The sequence below is a fragment of the Protopterus annectens genome, chromosome 1.part2 (genome assembly GCF_019279795.1).
Source record: "Protopterus annectens isolate FY-2018-M chromosome 1.part2, PAN1.0, whole genome shotgun sequence".
NCBI classification, from domain to species: domain Eukaryota; kingdom Metazoa; phylum Chordata; order Ceratodontiformes; family Protopteridae; genus Protopterus; species Protopterus annectens.
In genome coordinates, this window is record NC_056727.1 from 532689965 (window position 1) to 532708818 (window position 18854).

General features: G+C 37.4%; 1 protein-coding gene across 1 annotated transcript in view; it reads right to left on the reverse strand.

Moving 5' to 3' along the window:
- The window catches only part of LOC122792472 (chymotrypsinogen A-like), a 206211-nt gene that overhangs the window by 177551 nt on the left and 9806 nt on the right, over positions 1-18854 (reverse strand). The window contains exon 2 of the mRNA XM_044060248.1: positions 4194-4368. Coding sequence (XP_043916183.1) covers positions 4194-4368 — 175 coding nt within the window. The remainder of the gene's footprint in view (positions 1-4193; positions 4369-18854) is intronic.

An 18854-nucleotide genomic window follows, 5' to 3' on the forward strand; every position in this document is an offset into this window, starting at 1 on the left:
GAAGCAATGTGATCACTTTGAGTTTTATAATAAGCACCACAGGAGCAAGGTCACAGCCCTTAATCTAGGAGTTTGAGGAGGTGAGCCTCCCACTGAAAAACAACTTTATTTAAGATCTCATGAATATCTGTTTCTGTCTTTCAATAGTTTTGATCCAAAAATTAAACCATTAACACTGATCAGATAGATATATGTTTCAAATATTAACAAACACCACTCACTTCAATGCTGTCACCACTAAAGGCTGTCCCTCCTGTAATTCCACAAATCACAGACAGTCGGTCTCAAAACTCCACAAAGTATTGTGCAAGAAATGCAGGCAGTCTATTAATACAAAGCCAAATTTATTGAGTAAAAAAGCAGAATAAAACACAAACTACTGGATTTAGTGCTTTCATCTCCCATCCAGAGACTTCATCAGAATCAAAATCCTACATGTATTCTCGCTATTTAAACAAATACAGGTCATTCCTGGTTGGATACCCAATCAACATTCTCAGGGTTAACTCTTAATGTCCCTTCCATAATCTAATGAATACATAATAAGTGTATAATACAAAATATCTAATATAAATACATAATATAAAACACAATTCTTCTTAAGAAATCATCATAAAAAGCCTAAAAAAAAGTTATAGTTATATTTAGTTATAGTTATATTTATTTATACATCCATGCCTTTTAATATTTAAAATATTTTAATATATGCATCATACATCAGACACTCTGAGTTTTTTTATGATGATTTCTTAAGATGAATTGTGTTTTATATTACGTATTTATATTAGATATTTTGTATTATACACTTATTATGTATTCATTAGCTTATGGAAGGGAGATTAAGAGTTAACCCTGAGAAAGTTGATTGGATATCCAATCAGGAATAACCTGTATTTGTTTAAATAGGGAGAATACATGTAGGATTTTGATTCGCCTTTGTATTGATGGACTTCCTGCATATCTTGCAGAAAATGTTGTGGAGTTTTGAGACCGATTGTCCTTGATTTGTGGAATTACAGGAGGGACAGCCTTTATTGGGGCCAGCACTGAAGTGCATTTGCTAATTCGTGCTTTACGTTCTGGTTAATGTTTCAAATATTTCTGCTAGAGGCATCAAACAAATCCTTTCCAGTGTGCTCTATGTGAATGTCATGGCACGGTCCTACCACACCATACTGTATGATTTCATGTGTATGTGTGTGTCTCTATATTGTTTTGTCAACGGTGCGCTTCATCGAACTGTACTTTGTCAAACTCACTTCTGTGAAAGTGCATTCCATTAAACAAACAAAAACTAAATAAAAAAAATAAATAACACACTACACATTATTATGCAGGGGGCCAAGACCCCCTGCACCCCCCCATACCCCCCCTACTTTAATATTCTCACTCTGAGATCTCACTACAGTGGGGAAAAGGGAATATTCCCTTATCCCCACTGTACTGTGATCTCAACAAGAGTTTCCTTAGTTGTACATCAACAGTATACGTTAATGTACAACTAATGGTACATGCAAACAGCATGTTTTTTTGTTTTTGTTTTCCTTAGCGAAAGTGCATTTTTGACAAAATGCACTTTCACTAAAGTAATTTCGACAAAGTATGGTTCAATGAACCATACTGTCGACAAAACATATAGGACTCATATATATATATATATATATATATATATATATATATATATATATATATATATAGTTACAATAAAGTAATTTTGTCAGAAGGGACTTTTTTCAGCTTTTTAATTCAAATCCCCTTTTGTGAAACACTTTACTAATGTGGGTAGTGTATTTACTGTGAGATAATTGAAAAGTGGATAATAAGGTTTCTCCTTTTTCCCATTGAAGGTGGTGTGTGTGTGTGTGTGTGTGTGTGTGTGTGTGTGTGTGTGTGTGTGTGTGTGTGTGTGTGTGTGTGTGTTTGTGTGTGTGTGTGTGTATGTGCAAATATTTATTTATTGAAATTTGATTACCAGGAAAGATCAACTGGTTAGATATGCATTTTCAGCAGAGGACCCTGGATACAGGCTCCCAAGTATTTTACAAATAATTTAAGAACAATAATTTTATAAGCTTCAAAACTAATACAAAAACATCTACAGTTTAAATAATTATAACAAATTAGATATAATGTGACTATATTGGTTAAAAATATATACAACTCATATGAAAATAATTTAATATATAGAGAGATGTTAGCCATTTGAGGGAAATTAATGGTAAATTAGTATAATTTGAACAGAAATTGCAACATGAAGTGAGAGAAAACTAAACATGGTTGTGGCATATTTAAATAGAAAGCCTGGGGAGATAAATTGACTGAAGCTATGAAGTGAGTAAAGAAGCTGGATTAAAGAGGAGTAAGGTATGAATAGGTACTTGCTCATATTTAGAGATATAGTTTATCCTGGAACATAGCCAGATTTTTGCTAGTAAGACTTTCAGAATGGTTTCAAAGGACTGGAGGGAGGGTATTAACCTGCCAGATACAGGTAAGGAGTTCCAGGCCTTAGCCACATATTAAGCATACAGACCTTGCCCAGCAGATATGATAGGTTTATGGACAGAGAGAAGTTTTTTGTCAAGGGATTGTAATGATCGATTGGGAACACAGGTATATAGATCGATATTTAGTGCAGGACAAAGAGATGGATGCCAGATCATTTTATAAGTGATAAGAAGCTATGGTAGACTTTTTAAAATATATTTTAAGTGTAGGTGTCCTGGTATAGGGGATTGTCCCTACAAAAACATTTATTTATGTGTTTATTTTTTTCATTTTCAATGATAAATTCCATCAATGTCTTCAACAAATTGTGCTACAATAATGGTAATCTTTGTCGATTAATGGTATATCCTATACTTTTACTGATTTATATATATATATGGTGGTGGTGTTGCAGTAGCGTTGTCGCCTCACAGTAAGATGCTGTCTGGTTCGATTCTCAGCTAGAGCGTCATCTGCATGGAGACATGCGTGAATGGGCGTACCTTCGTTGAAGGTTGTGCATCAGGGCTGGTAACTCAGCATGTAAAAATCAACTACCAATCATTAGCAGACCGGAGTTCCGCTGTGGCGACCCCTAACCAGGAAAAGGCGAAAGACACAAACAATATATATATATATATATATATATATACACATCATCCTTTGCTTGCACAAACACACACACACACACACACACACACACACACACACACACACACACACACACACACACACACACACACACACACACACACACACACACACACACACACACACACACACACACACACACACACACACACACACACACACACACACACACACATCACTCATATTTGTGCAAGTGCAGTATACGCTACTGCTTGCCTGTGTAATTTGGAGGTATGGCTCACATGCTGGCAATGAGAATAAATGTCTAAATGTGCACCATGAAGGGGTGATTTAAGCAATAAACTGGAGTAGGTGTGCTTTATTGTTTGGCAGTGATGTGGCTCTAGTGCGATGAACTATACAGTTATATCTAGTGATTTCATCACAAATCATAACATTAGCGAGTCATAGTCTGTCCTGCAATCAGACCCTAAGTGAGTTATAATCTGTCCCACAATTGGACCAGGTCAGTTATAATCTGTCCCACAATCAGATCATGAGTCAGTTATAATCTGTCCCACAATCAGACCATGAGTGAGTTATAATCTGCCCCACAATCAGACCATAAGTGAGTTATAATCTGTCCCACAATCAGGCTATAAATCAGTTACAAACCACACTTAGGAGACTTTGGCTCAGATGTGCAGAAAAATGGCACAGCTCAAGGTACTGTTTCTTCCATTTAAATCCAGTATTCTTTCTACCTATGCACTGTCAGTGGAGAAATATTTTCAAGGTACGTTAGGCATTGCATGCATCTTTGCAAAGGTGCAGTACATTCAGTCTAAATACAGTTATCTCCAACTTCAGCAGCATTTTTAAATCTATTTTGCAAGTAAGTGGACCAAAGCAACAGACGCCGTTTCAACCAGGGCCTACTTACATTAAAGAAGAAGGATGAGAAAACACTTTTATAACACATAGGACAGTGAGCAGCTGTAACTTACTGCAGTACATACAAACAACAAGCTAGTGACATGTAGATTCATCAAAACCATTTGACATATTGGCAGTACTAATACTTCTAACTAGATATAGAGCAATTTATTACTTACGCAGGAGATGGGAAACAGTGTGCTGCACTCACGAGCCAGTGTTCGCTAATGATTGTTGCTCCACAAAAATGAGATGTGCCTTTCTGCAGAGAAACCTGCCAAGGGAATTCTCCAAGCATTGCATCTTGGCCTCCGACAATTCTTGTGTTAAAAGCTGCTTTGCGGCTTCCACAATCTAGAAATAAAATGCAGTGAATATTTAATATTGGCATTTTCATGAATCCATCTGGTTTTACTGTGAAAGGTGTGGGTAATTCAATAAGCATTTGTGCCACTTGCACTAACAGTAATTTAGGACCAAAGGTAGTGTTGTCCCTACCTGGTGCTTGTTTAGTAAGTGCATTAAACACAGCAGTAATATTGGTTACATATGTGCAAAACAAAATGTGAATGATGTCCCAGGAAAGGCTGAACTCATAATGACAAATTTGGAGGGGAGTAGCAGTGAGAAGAGCTCTAGCTTCTCTAGTATCATATTCCTTCCTCTTCGTCCCTCGCATCTTTCTAGTAGCTTTCCTCTAAATTCCTTCCAAGCAGATTGATGTTCTTTTCCTTATATGGCCTCCTGCGTGCAGCATTGAAGGTGTTACTTCTTTGCTTCTGGAATCTATCACCTGAGGATGCACCCTTCTCCCACTATCCTGTCACTCTGCCCCCACTGATCTAATAACCCAGGTGGGATCAACATCCCGGGATCTGTTTCCTGCTCTGCTGCCATTTTTTCCACTTCCCCAAACTGACACTTCATGCCAGGGCTGTTGTGGCAGTGCTTTGCATTTGGTTGCAGCCACTTTTCTGCCTTTTCAAACCTTTCACTAGACTCATCCCCATCATTCACTGCTGTACCTACCTTTTTGTCATCGCTGTTCTATGTTCTCTCAGATATTTCTGAGACAAATGCAATAAAGTTCACTGGATACAGGACAGAGCCTGTGGTGCTCCACTAGTCACTTCTATTATTTCTGACATATTTCCTATCATCATAATCCCCTGTATCCTACCATTCATTCAACTATACAGTTATCAAGTTTATCAGTCTTGGACATACTCCCACCTGCTCCAGTTTTTACTGACCTTTTGCTTTATGGGACAGAGTCAAAGACCTTCCTGAAGTCCAGATGCATTGTGTCTACTGATATGCCCCTGCCAAGTTCACCTATAACCCAGTCATAAAACAGAATCAGATTTGACCAGAATTTATTGACAAATCCTTCTGTCTGTGAACCAGTGTTGGGTACTTTCCTGAAGATTGTTCTGCTGTCAAAATGCTATCAGCATTCCCCCCTCAAGATTGTATACATGACTGTATCCTACCACTGCTTTAAAGATAACAGGCCTGTATTTCCCCAGATTGTTTCTGCCTCCTCTCTTGTACATGGGTGCCATAGCTACTATCCTGCAGTCCTCTGGTATGTCTGGTCTAGGCACTGATCTGTTGAAGACCTCAATCAGGGTGTCAGACAACACACTGATTTCTAAGAACTCCAGAAAGTCACCCATCTAGTCTGTGTGTTCTATTATGCATAAAAGCAGCTCCTTCCCTCTGAAGCTCCTCCCCCTCTATTGTGGTGTCTGTCCATGGCTCTCCCCATTTTGCCCTGCCTCCCTATAAGTATGACATCTGCATTTTGGTTAGACCGATGTGAAATATTCATTCATTCATTCATTCATTCATTCATTCATTCATTCATTCATTCATTCCCAGTGCTTTTGCCTGTCTTCAGTGATCTCCCTCCCATCTTTGCTCACCCTGACCATTTCTGCCTCCCTTCCTTTTCTGTTTTGTACTTAAAAAGACATTGCTTCCCTATTTGATTCCTCCTTTCAAGTTTAACCTTTATTGCTCTTACTCTCTTTCTTATGGTTTTGCTAGCATCCTTGTACTATTTCTTCCCCAGTTCTCTACTTCTCCTTTCCGCCTCTTGTTTGTCCTACCTTTACCTTCATTGCTGGACTCATAGTCCTAGCTAGCACACTGGCCTTCTTTTTGTCTTTTTGATTCTTCCTCACACCCTTGTCTATAACCCTCAACACTCCATCCCTGGCCTATTTTGTTGGCTTGTTTATTTCCTGAAACAGCTTTCAGTCTTCTAACTCATCCTTGACCATTTCCCACAGCACAGCATAATTCACTCTTCTAAAATCCCACACCATTATCTTTGTATTTTTACTTTTACTCTTCCCCCTGCTCTAAGTCACACAGTGGCATGATCAATATTAGCTAATGGTATCTTAACCTGATGAAGACGACTCCCTTTGCATAGGTTGGGATCACACCCAAAATTCTATCCTTTCTGGCACAGTTCTACACAAGTTGGCTGAATCACTTATGGTCCAAGATCTCAAACAGCGCTTGTTCTTCCTGTACAATGCAGGTCAGAATCTCCCTATTTACTCCTGGCAGATGCAGATCCCACAGGAGTATTATGAGTATTATGAGTATAATGAGATTACCCTGTTCCTCTTGCCCCACTCCTTTATTATGTCCTCCAGTCTCTCATCATCTTCTCTTTTTAAATAAAAATGGATGATAGACTGTGTCAGCCCGAAAGCACTGTCCCTTTCCTATACCTTAACTGCTAGGCACTTATCGTAACTCCTAACCCTGGTTGGGGAGATGTTCTTTCTCCTCATCATTTATGACCTCACATTTGATGCCTTTGTTTTTGTAGATTTCTACTTAACTCCCTTCTCTGTCATTTCTGAACAATCTATATTTAGGTACATCTATGATCCAACCCTCCTTACTACTGACCCAGATTTTTGTGTTAAGATTCACTTCTTGTAAATCCTCCATCTTCCTATCCAGACTCCTTACATTACAGAGCAAGACTCTCCTGCTACAATCTGGGTCACTCTGGCTCTGTGTTGAAATGTTGGGACTCAAAATACTGAGTCACAATATGCCAAAAACAAAGGGCAGAAAATGTAAGAAAAGAGAAAATATCGAACATTGCTCTTTTTTCATTAAACTTTTTTTTGCAGAAGGTAAGCCCCCTGAAACACCGATATGGTGGACAACCCTCCACACCCCTCATACTTATATGTATATATATCAACTCTGAGATCACCATTTCTTGGAAAAAAATGGAATATTCTGACAAATGGCAAGCCTGGACTTAGTATATGTAAATCTGGATTTTTGGCCATTCAGTCTTTATATTACAGGACTCTAAAGTACATCTCAACCTTTCAAGTGGTTACCAAGTCACCTTTGTTCGTTCTTCTTGCTGTATTTTGCATCTCTTTTTATCTTCTGCCTAAATACCTAGCCCTTCCCCTGCTTCTGTCACTCTCCCTCTCTACACATCTTTCTTTAAGGTTACTCACAATGAGCTGTACCTTTCTAAGCCAGCATGGAGCATAAATGTTCCTTCGGGACTAAAGTATAGCCTGTCCCTTGCAGAGAGCTTGGACCCATTATTAATATCAGTTCCACTGAAAGTACACCGAACGACTGAAAAAAAATTCATGGAAACCCAAAACTGACAGAAAGTGTTATGTGTTTGGTGGGTGAGTGAGTACCAGCAGGACATTTAATTATACAGAAAAAAGGACAACTTTTTGTAATTCTAGGCTTACTATATAACACAAACACATCTGTGAAATGAGGTGCATGTTACACTAGTTTTAATGTTTCCTACTTAGAAATGAATTTCATACAAAGGTACTGCACAGAGTTCAGTACAATTACCAGTGAAGCACTCTCTAAATTTTCTGAATGCCATTACTGAAGTGTGTAATGGTGATTTCATGAGTGAACAAATAAGTGATAAAGAAATAATTCATTCTGGAATTTAGAAATGGTGAAACATACATAACAGCACTGTTTATAAAAGAGGCAAGGTTCCTGTACTCCGCTCAACCTCATTTTCTAATTATTCTCTCTCCAGGGTCACACAAACCCATGGGGCATACATATTACACTAATGTGGGAAGTCATGCAACCTCATGGCAAGAACAATTATGTAACAGTAATGGGTTTCAGGGGGCTTGTCCCCATGGATAAAACAAAAATAGGATGTTTGTGCTTTGGCACGTGTTCATATTATACTTCTGTGTGTTGCTGTTGAAGACTACACAGCTGATTCTGTCATACTAGTTGGGATTTCATGCGTTGGGCATTGCAGTCTTTGGAATTTTGATAATGGAAACTTTTAATATGAGAAATGTTGCTTCAACCAGCTGTAGTGAATCCTTGCAGATTATATGGTCCTGGTGCAGCTATATTTTATCAAATACCATTATTAACTGGCTTATCATGGCAGTAACCAAAGCAAAGTACATTTGTGTAAGTCAACCTTACGATAACAGTAGATATTCAAATGATCACCATTGCAGTAGCCTTAGCTACATGGGTTATATTCTGCCAAGGATAAAACAGGTGGCCAGCTTCCAAAGCTTCAGGGCACCTTCCACATGCATAAACTGTCAAGCAGCTCAAGCTTCAAAGCTTTCCCGCCATCAGAGGAGGGAGGCTGATCCCTGGAGGGGCAATGTAGTAATAACAAACAAACAAACAAACAAACAAACAAACAAATAAATAAATGCCCACACCCTGGTAGAACAAGCAGACAAAAAAGGGGGATGGAGGGAGCATCTACTGCAGCAGTGATCATTTGACATCTACTGTCAAGGTAAGTTTTATTTACACAACTGTACTTTATTCACCATATTGCTCACTGCTGCAGTAGCCTTACCTATATGGGAAGATTACCTTAGCTAATTACATTTGGGAGGTAGAAGGAGAAGACTCCAGGATCCCCTGGAGAATGGTCCTAACAAAGCTTGATCAGGACCTAGAGAAGGAATGAAGCTTATAGTGCTTTGTAAAATCATGTACACAGGACCAAGTAGCAGCTTCTGGAATACTTCTAGAATCCAACACCTTCCAAAAAGCCATAGATAAAACCAAGACCATGGTAGAGCAGGCCTTGACCCTGCCTGGAATAGTTTTGTTATGGTGAAGATGATCATTTGTAAATAATTTGTTTTGACACAGGTTGTCCCCTCTTGTTGCCTTCACAAGAAATGAATAATTGATCTGAAGGTCTGAAAGATTTAGATCTGTCAAGATAATACCTGACTTTGTCTGTGGACATCCAAGATATGGAGTATCTTTTTTCCACCATTTTAGGTTCAGGAAAGAAAATGAGGAGATGGATAGTTTGGCTTAAAGTAAACTCGGATAACACTTTAGTCATAAAAGAAAGATTAGTTCTCAAAGAAACCCTGTCCTTATGGAAAATGAGATAGGACTGACTCACCATATGAGTCTGCAACTCAGACACCTTCTTTGCAGAGGTCAAAGCTATTAGTAAAACTGTTTTTCATTTTAAGAACCTCATGTCAGCCAGATTAGCTGGTTCAAATGAAAAAAGATTTAGCTTCAATAGCACAAAATTAAGATTCCCAAGGAGGGGCCAGTGGTTTTCTTGGAGGCCTCTTATTCAAACCCTTTTCAAGAACTTTTTGACATGAGAATAATGCATTGAAGGAGGAGGATCCATGGGCAGACATGCTGAAATGACCAATAAATAAACCTTGACAGAGGAATAAGAAAGGCCATAGGATAGTAACTCACACGAATATTGTTGAAATAGAGAACAAGGATGGGTGCTGGTTATATTTTTGGCACCGACTAGAAAATCTTTTCCATTTCCAGTAGCAGACTTTATTGTCTCCAGTAATAGCTGCTGCATGCCCTCAGTAAACTGGTGCCTAATAGGAATCAAGACCATATCATCCAGGCAGTCAGTTGAAGTTGATTGTTGTCGGGTGTATCAGTCACCCCTGTTCATGTGTGAGTACAACTAATCTGTAAAACATTTGTCTTAATTGACCCTGGCCAGAAGGAAAACATCACAATGATCTTAGTGCATTCCTTCTAAATCTTTAGAAGAAAACTGGATATTAGTGGAAAGTGTGAAAAAGCATACAGGAGCATTCCTGTCCTATGTAAAGAAGAGGCATCTGTCTTCCAGGTCTTCTTACACAGAGTCCTAGAACAGAATCTTGCCAGTTGATTGTTTAAAGAGGAGGCAAATTGGTCTACTTGAGGAACTCACCACAGATGGATCAAGTCTTCGAGGACATCCAATCTAGTTTCTATTTGTGAGGGTCTGCCCTGGTCCTGCTCAGCTTGTCTGCTACACAGTTATAATCTGACAGAATGTAAGATGCCTGTAGAGTGAGACTGTATTGTGAAGCTATATCCCAAGCTAAAATGGCTAGTTTGGAAAGGGGGAACAACCTGGTTCCCTCTTGCTTGGCAATCTACTAGATGACTGTGGTGTTTGTAACCATTTGAAGATGTCCTGGGACTAAAGATGGTTCAGAGAGTTGGGTGCCATGATCAGGGCAAGCATCTTCTTGATATCTATGTGCTTGCATCTGTCCTTGGTGTTCCACATCGTCTATACTTTTATCCCTTCTGAAACTATTCCCCAAAAGCATGGAGTGAGAAGGGGAGACCTGTTTGTAAGGAAAGCCATTGCTTCCATCAAAACATCTCTCTTCTGACAAACAGCACACTAGGAATTGAAAAGATAAAGGGTGCTGATGCTGGGACCAAAGAGATTTCAGATAGCACCATATCTTTCTCAGATGGAGTCTACAATAGGTATCATGAGAATCATAGGTGCCATGAGACCCAAAATCCTGAGGTACTCCCTCTCAGTTACTGAAGTCTGAGTGTAAAACTTTATAAATAGATCTAGATAAAGATCTGTTTTTTCCTATGGAATAACTGAGGTGTCTAGTTGATGTCAAAGGAACACAATCCTGCATGAAGGAATCAAGAAAGGCTTTTGACTGCTCTCTTATAATCTCACATTGTGTAAGAGATCTCTCACCCATGAGAGGGAGTCCTGGCACTTTGAAAAAGACTCTGCAAAGATAAGCAAGCTTTTTAAATATGGAAAAATGTGGATGCCGTATAGCCTGCAATGACCTGTAACTGGAGCTAGACATGTTGTGAACACTCTTGGTGCAGTGGATAGTCCAAAGGGTAAGCCAGAGAACTGATAAGGTGATCCAGACAGACAAAGCCTTAAGAAATATCTGGATTCTGGATTAATAAGGATTTGATGACAATCATCTTTTAAGTATATAATAACACCAAAGAGAGAATAACTGCAAATAACCCACCAGATAAATGCTCCGTCATACATGATAATAAAAAAATATATTCAAAATATAACTGCTATAACGAAGCAACCAGGCAGTCCACAACAAATTGAAAAACGTAAAAAAGATGTTTATTGCAGATATAAATTGATAAGCGCTTTTGCTAAATAGCTTCTTCAGATCAAGACACATTTCAAATAGTCCCAATTGCTTATATAGACATTCAAATATTTTAAACCAATCACAAAGATAATCTAATTAATTCTATTTAAAGCAACATGAAAAATTCATTTATAACAGGATAAAACCTTCTTGTAGATAGAAACAAAGAAAGAAACCTCCAAACCTTATAAGTACACAACAAATACAAAATAAATTGTATATATACATATAAAATGCATGAAAAACACATATTTAAAAATATATATATAAAAATATATACCAATTAATGTTAACTTGTATTACTTGATATTCCTGCGCTTTTTCAATAAAGGTTTAATTGAAGCCCTTTCATTCAGCCCACTGCCTCTATCCGCTCTAAGAATGATTATCCAATTATTTTCTCTATATTCTGTATGATTCCTGATGTCACCTCCCCGAATACTGGGAATGATGACGGTATAGTTTTTTATATATATATTTTTAAATATGTGTTTTTCATGCATTTTATATGTATATATACAATTTATTTTATATTTGTTGTGTACTTATAAGGTTTGGAGGTTTCTTTCTTTGTTTCTATGTACAAGAAGGTTTTATCCTGTTATAAATGAATGTTTCATGTTGCTTTAAATAGAATTAATTAGATTATCTTTGTGACTGGTTTAAAATATTTGAATGTCTATATAAGCAATTGGGACTATTTGAAATGTGTCTTGATCTGAAGAAGCTATTTAGCGAAAGCGCTTACCAATTTATATCTGCAATAAACATCGTTTTTACGTTTTTCAATTTGTTGTGGACTGCCTGGTTGCTTCGTTAAAGCAGTTATATTTTGAATATATTTTTTTTATTATCGTGTATGACGGAGCATTTATCTGGTGGGTTATTTGCAGTTATTCTCTCTTTGGTGTTATTATTTACTCTCTTTTTTGCATTAACCCACTGGAACAAGGCAATGGACACTTTTGGTACAATCGAATTGGATTATAATCCTGAGAGAGGAGATAGTGCCAGCTATGCACTTTGTAAAAGGTTCATGCAATACCTTTCCTGTGGAAAAAGCGTTTCCTGGTGATTTGAACTGGGTTTGACCGTTGAAGATGTTGGAAATGCAACTGGTGACTTAGAACGGCTACAGCAACTGATGGATGATTTGGAGAAGGACTTTCTCAAACTCAAGAGGCTACAGGCTCAGTGACATCACTTCGACAGTGTTCTGCTTGGAGAAGAAGATTGTGCCGCGAGGTCTATGGGTGTTTAATACGCCCACCCAAGGAACATATTACCTGGAATTGCTAATACGCTGGCAACAGCTTAACTTGGAGGTAAGCAGCAAGTATTTACAACTGCTTGTCAACTTTTTCAAACCTGAAGAGGTTAAGCTAACAGACACAATAAAGGAAAAACAGGAATTTATATTTAATAACTTTGTTGCCAGACTAGTTAATCCATTGTTTGAAAGCTTACTTGATGGTGTAGCAGCATTTGAGCGTAAATTGCTACAACAGAAGAAGAATAAAATATTAAGGGACACCAATGATTTCAAACTGGGTCATGTCTTCATGTGGCCCAGATATGGACAAAATGTTGAGACTGCTGACCAGAAAGGACCGGTTCCGAGAGGTCAGTCTATTGCAAATGCTGAAAGTGTAACTACCATGTCTAATAATGTAATAGAAACTACTGTTAAAGTTAATCATGCACATGGTGATACAGTTAATCTCAGAACAGGAGGGTATGTTACACAGAACCTAGGCAATGATATAATAAATAATGTAGTTGCTTTAGGTCCTGATGTTCATCTGACATCAAATGATTTAAATGGCCTTCATGTACAGGAATTACAGGAAGTGCAGGAACAACAAGAAGAGAATTTGTATCCAATAGTAAGGGTTTCAAAGTCTCCACTTAAGACACATATGTTACAACCAGTTGTTCGACCTAAAACCTTTAATAATCAGTCAAATAGGTTACCTTCAAATATTGATATTAACAATATTTGTGAGGGTATTTCTTTTCCTTTACTAGTCAGAATGGACAAGGGAGGGAGACGAACTCGGTCAATGAGTCGAGGGTGTCAAAACCGCAAACATTCAGGTGAATATACCCTGAATCAAACCCTCAAGAAAAATGTGGGGGAAGGGCATGACTCAATAGTTTACAATATTTTCTCATATTTACTTTCACCAGATGAGGAGAATGTACTTTTTAAAGGTTTAAGTTTTATTCTGGCCTGTAAGAGTAAAATGACAGATACTGTATTGGATCTCAAAGTTTTTTGTAGGAATATCATGCTTAGAGTACTGTATGGTGATTCTGATAAACAACCAGAATAGGTACCAACAAAATTGACTTACAAGTTTAAGAACCTAAGTAATTTTATTCCATCAAATCATCCCTTAGTGGATGCATATATGAAACTTACTGAGGATGAATTGTTTAAGTATTATGATGATAGAAATGCCTCTGGTTCCCATAGGAAATATAATCTGAGTTATAGAGAGAAAATAGCCCTGAGACATCTACAGGATAATGATTTCATAACGATAAAATCTGCTGATAAAGGCGGACTTATTGTTGTCATGTACACCATACATTATATTAGATCTATGGAAAACTTATTAGGTGATAATAAGTTCTATAATAAAATTACGATCAAAGAAGTGCATCAGATTATTCAATATGTTACCAATACTTTAACTGATATTTATAAAGGAGGTATCATTACAAAAGAAACCTTGGACTTCCTTGTTGTCAAGAACACCCTCATACCAATAATACAGGGGTTGCCAAAGGTTCATAAAAATTCGTCTGACCCGCCTATGATACCAATTGTGGCGGGAGGTGGATGGGTCACTGAACACCTCTCTGTCTATATAGAAAAACATCTTAGACCAGTTATCAATGGAAATAAATTTGTTCTTAGGGATTCAAAGCATTTTTTGATTGATCTTTATGAATGTTTGAAAGATGAAGATGATTTACAGGAGATACTGTTAGTTACTTTGGATATGCAATCGCTTTTTACTGTAATTCCCAATGATTTGGGAGTTCAGTATGTACATGAATACCTCTTGATACATAGTAATTTTTCATTGGTACAAATAGACCTCATTACCGATTTTTTGGAATTAGTTTTAGAGAATAATTTGTTTATTTTCAATGATAGATTGTTTATTCAACGAGATGGTGTGGCCATGGGTACCCCATGTGCCAACAGTTATGCAAACATGTTTTTGACACATTGAGAATAAACTATACTTTTTAGCATAGAGGAGTTCAGAACACATTTTTATCGACGTTTCGTCGATGACCTTTTTTTGCTATGGAGAGGAAGTACGAATGATTTGGATATGTTTCATCAGAAAATGAATAATTTAACTCACTGTCTGAAATTTACTATGAATTGGTCCCCTTCACGTATTGAATATCTAGACTTATATATTGAAAAACTGGGAAATGGTCTCATTAATACAGGTGTCTTTCGGAAACCATGTTATCGGAACTCTCTCCTATTCAGATCCAGTATGCATCCTGGGTATATTTTTAGGAACTTAATTAGGGGCCAAGGTGTACGGGCATCTAGGTTGAATCCCTCAGATGATTGTTTTTCTGAAGAAATGAATAAATTAAAAAACAGACTTTCAGCTAGAGGGTATAAGGAAGAAGTGATTCTCAACAGTTTACATGATGTTCCTACTTTACGTGAAGGTACAGCAGCACCTTATTTTGGTCCAACAAAGGAGAATACACACAGCAGTAACTTGGATAGATACACTTCTGTTAAGGTCCCCTTGTTTTATACTTCAGACAATAGACAGCTGAAATATTTAGTAAGAATTGGTCCATTTTACAAGTGGACGAAGATATCAAAAAGATAGTTGGTGAACAACCTCGCTTTCTTTACAAGAATAGAAAGAACTTGAAGAGACTTTTATGTCACCAGCACAATACAAAGGAATATGATAATAGAGGCTCTTTGTATCCTTGTGGGAGTTGTAATTTCTGCAGTTATATTAACACTTCTGAAAAATTTTCTCACCGTGATCTCCACAAAGAATTTATATTATGTGCTGATGCCACATGCAAAACTTCCAACTTAGTATATTTAGCTGAATGCCACGTTTGCCAGTCTTTTTATGTTGGCAAAACCAAAAGAGCATTGAGGGATAGGATCAGGGAACATGTCTATCATATTAGAAAACATTCCGATCATAATGCCCTGGCCAAGCATGTGACATGATGTGGGGGCACACATTTTTTACTTTTAGAGCACTTGAAGTCATCATTCCCAGTATGCGGGGAGGTGACATCAGGAATCATACAGAATATAGAGAAAATAATTGGATAATCATTCTTAGAGCGAATAGAGACAGTGGGCTGAATGAAAGGGCTTCAATTAAACCTTTATTGAAAAAGCGCAGGAATATCAAGTAATGCAAGTTAACATGAATTGGTATTTTTTTTATATATATATTTTTTTAAATATGTGTTTTTCATGCATTTTATATGTATATATACAATTTATTTTATATTTGTTGTGTACTTAGAAGGTTTGGAGGTTTCTTTCTTTGTTTCTATGTACAAAAAGGTTTTATCCTGTTATAAATGAATGTTTCATGTTGCTTTAAATATAATTAATTAGATTATCTTTGTAATTAGTTTAAAATATTTGAATGTCTATATAAGCAATTGGGACTATTTGAAATGTGTCTTGATCTGAAGAAGCTATTTAGCGAAAGCGCTTATCAATTTATATCTGCAATAAACATCTTTTTTACGTTTTTCAATTTGTTGTGGACTGCCTGGTAGCTTCGTTATAGCAGTTATATTTTGAATACATCTTTTAAGTATACTGCTGCCCAGAAACTTGAAAGAGGAAGAGGAGGTAACAGGTTGTAAAGTGATATCATTTTGAATTTAGGGACTATCGTAAACAGTTTTAGGAAAGAAAGATCCAGAACTCGTCCACAATATTTTTTTTATTTGCCACTAGGAACATCTTTGAATAAAAACCCTTCCCCACCTGGGAAGGAGGAACTGGCTCTATCACTCCTTGGGACAGCATGTGATAAAGAACTGGTGGAAATAAAAGAGTCTGCTCTTGAGGATGAGGAATGACCTTCTGGAAAGGAGGAATTTGCTACCACTGCCATCTGCAACCCTGAAGAATGATTTTCAAAACACATTTATATGAAACTATCAGTTGCCAAAGAGAAAATTCCAGATTCAGGCTTTCTGGAAGTAAAAAAAGGGCCAGGGTGGAGGGGGTACAATGTCTCTTGAATAGTTATTCAGGCTTGTTGGACTGTCCTTGGTTTTAGGAGGTTTGAGACTTGCTTTTGGAAGCTGCGTGCTGTTTCTTTTTAAATGTCTGTTTAAATAATTTTTTTATAGACTGTTTCTTTTTTTTTTTTTGCCTAAATTGGAGGAGGAGATACAATTTTGGAAAAGGACAATTGAAAAATCTTACAGATTCTCTGGATCAGCTTGCAAGAAGGACTGAAAAATCTTAGAGATTCCCTGGATCAGCTTGCTACTATTATAACACTTTTTGACCACCTCAGCAGCAGAGGGGCCAAACACTACATCTTTATCCAAGGGATAATTTAAAATCTTTTTTAACATTATCTGGGAGGTTCTAATTATGTAGCCATGCTTGCATCCTCAAAACAGTACCAGTGGCTATAGCCCTGGAAGAAGTATCAACAGAGTCATACACACACACCGCAACAATAAGGAGTGATCTGTGAAAAAAAGGAACTAAGTTATTTAAAGCAGATTTCCCCATAAGGAGAAACTGCAGATAAAACATTCCTAACACTTTCACAGTTTGTCAGAACAAGCTTTAACATATGAGCCTAACAATTCAAAATTATGAAAATCAAATTTGCAGGAGTGTACATTTATCCCCCAGAGCTATCAATAATGTTCTCATCCTTATCAGAAAGAGTAGGGCTGGAATTAACTATGTGCTTAGCAGCAGTGGGATCAGCAAAGCTATAGCTGCTGGGTCAGGTTTCGGAATAGTGTATAAAAATTTAAAAGACTGAGGAACTTTATACATCCTGTCTTCTATTGTAGGGGGAGTTGGCTGGCCATAAGGGAAAATGTAGGCAGTAACACACACAGGCTTTTTGGCTGAGGTGCTAAGTCTGTTTTATTAAACGCGTGTTCCTAAGTCACTTGACAGTTGTTATTTTTATTTTTATTTCTTTTTCTTTGTGGTGGCTCTTTATTTAGTAGCACACATATCCTCTAAAGCATGTAGAACAGGAGGAATGGGTGTAGGTTCTGAAAAATCCTTCTATAGGAACTCATAATATTTCTGAGGGAATGAGAAACCTCAGTGTTTTCCTACTGAAAACACTGGCACATTCTAGCAATAGTCTCAGAGAAAGAGAAACTCCCACATGGAGAATCAGAAACTGAGGAAAAAAACCTGTAGCCATCCCTGCATCTTCCTGTTCAGATTGAGAATCTTGACTGTTCAGGAAAAGAGGAATCTCTGTTTTACCAGAAACTGCTTTACAAGAAGGATCAATAACCTGAATTAAACCCTGAGTCAGACCCAGTAAACTACTCCTATCTAAAAAAAAAAAATAAGGAGGAGTATATACATGGTCAGTTTTCTGTTTCTTTTTGGCAGGAAAAATGGTGCCAACCATGTTACGAACAGCAGTAGCAGCTTCCCCAGGGATGGGTACAGCAATCAGACACAACAGGAAAACCTTCCCTATTCTCTATCCCAGGACCAACAAGAGTGGCTCTCTCTTGCCCACTGAGGGGACCCCAACAGCCACAGAGGACATGGCTAACCCCTGGTCCATAGTGGCTGTAGGTGCTAGAGCAGAGGGATCTAGAGTAAAAGATGAGTGGTCTGAGGTACAACAAATGTCCACAGCAGAGGCATCCACCTGTGTCTGAGGAAAATTGCTATTCTGCTGTGGTGACAAAGGCTGTTTGCTTAATTGTTTTCTTTTTTTGTGGCTGGAAGATGGACCAACCATGGGAGCAGTAGCCTGTTCTATGCTCAAAATGAAAATGGTGCCTCTTTCCCAGGAAAGACAAGCAGCAATTGCCAGTAAACACTACCATTTCACAAACGTTTTTTTTTTTGATAGAAGAAAGCAGACAAAGGCACTTTAAAAAAAACTATGCCAGCCCCACAAAAGTAAAGTAAATACAGTTTTTCCACAGAAGAAATGTTTTCATTTACTTTACATTAGGTTTAAACTGACAGAAAAAAAACAAGTGATCTGTTTAAAAATATGTTACAGTCTCAAGACAATCGTTAAAACAAAACACTCCTAACTTTAAAATAACTTTCCTGAGAAGAAAAGTAATAAGACATCAACAAAATTAAGAAAA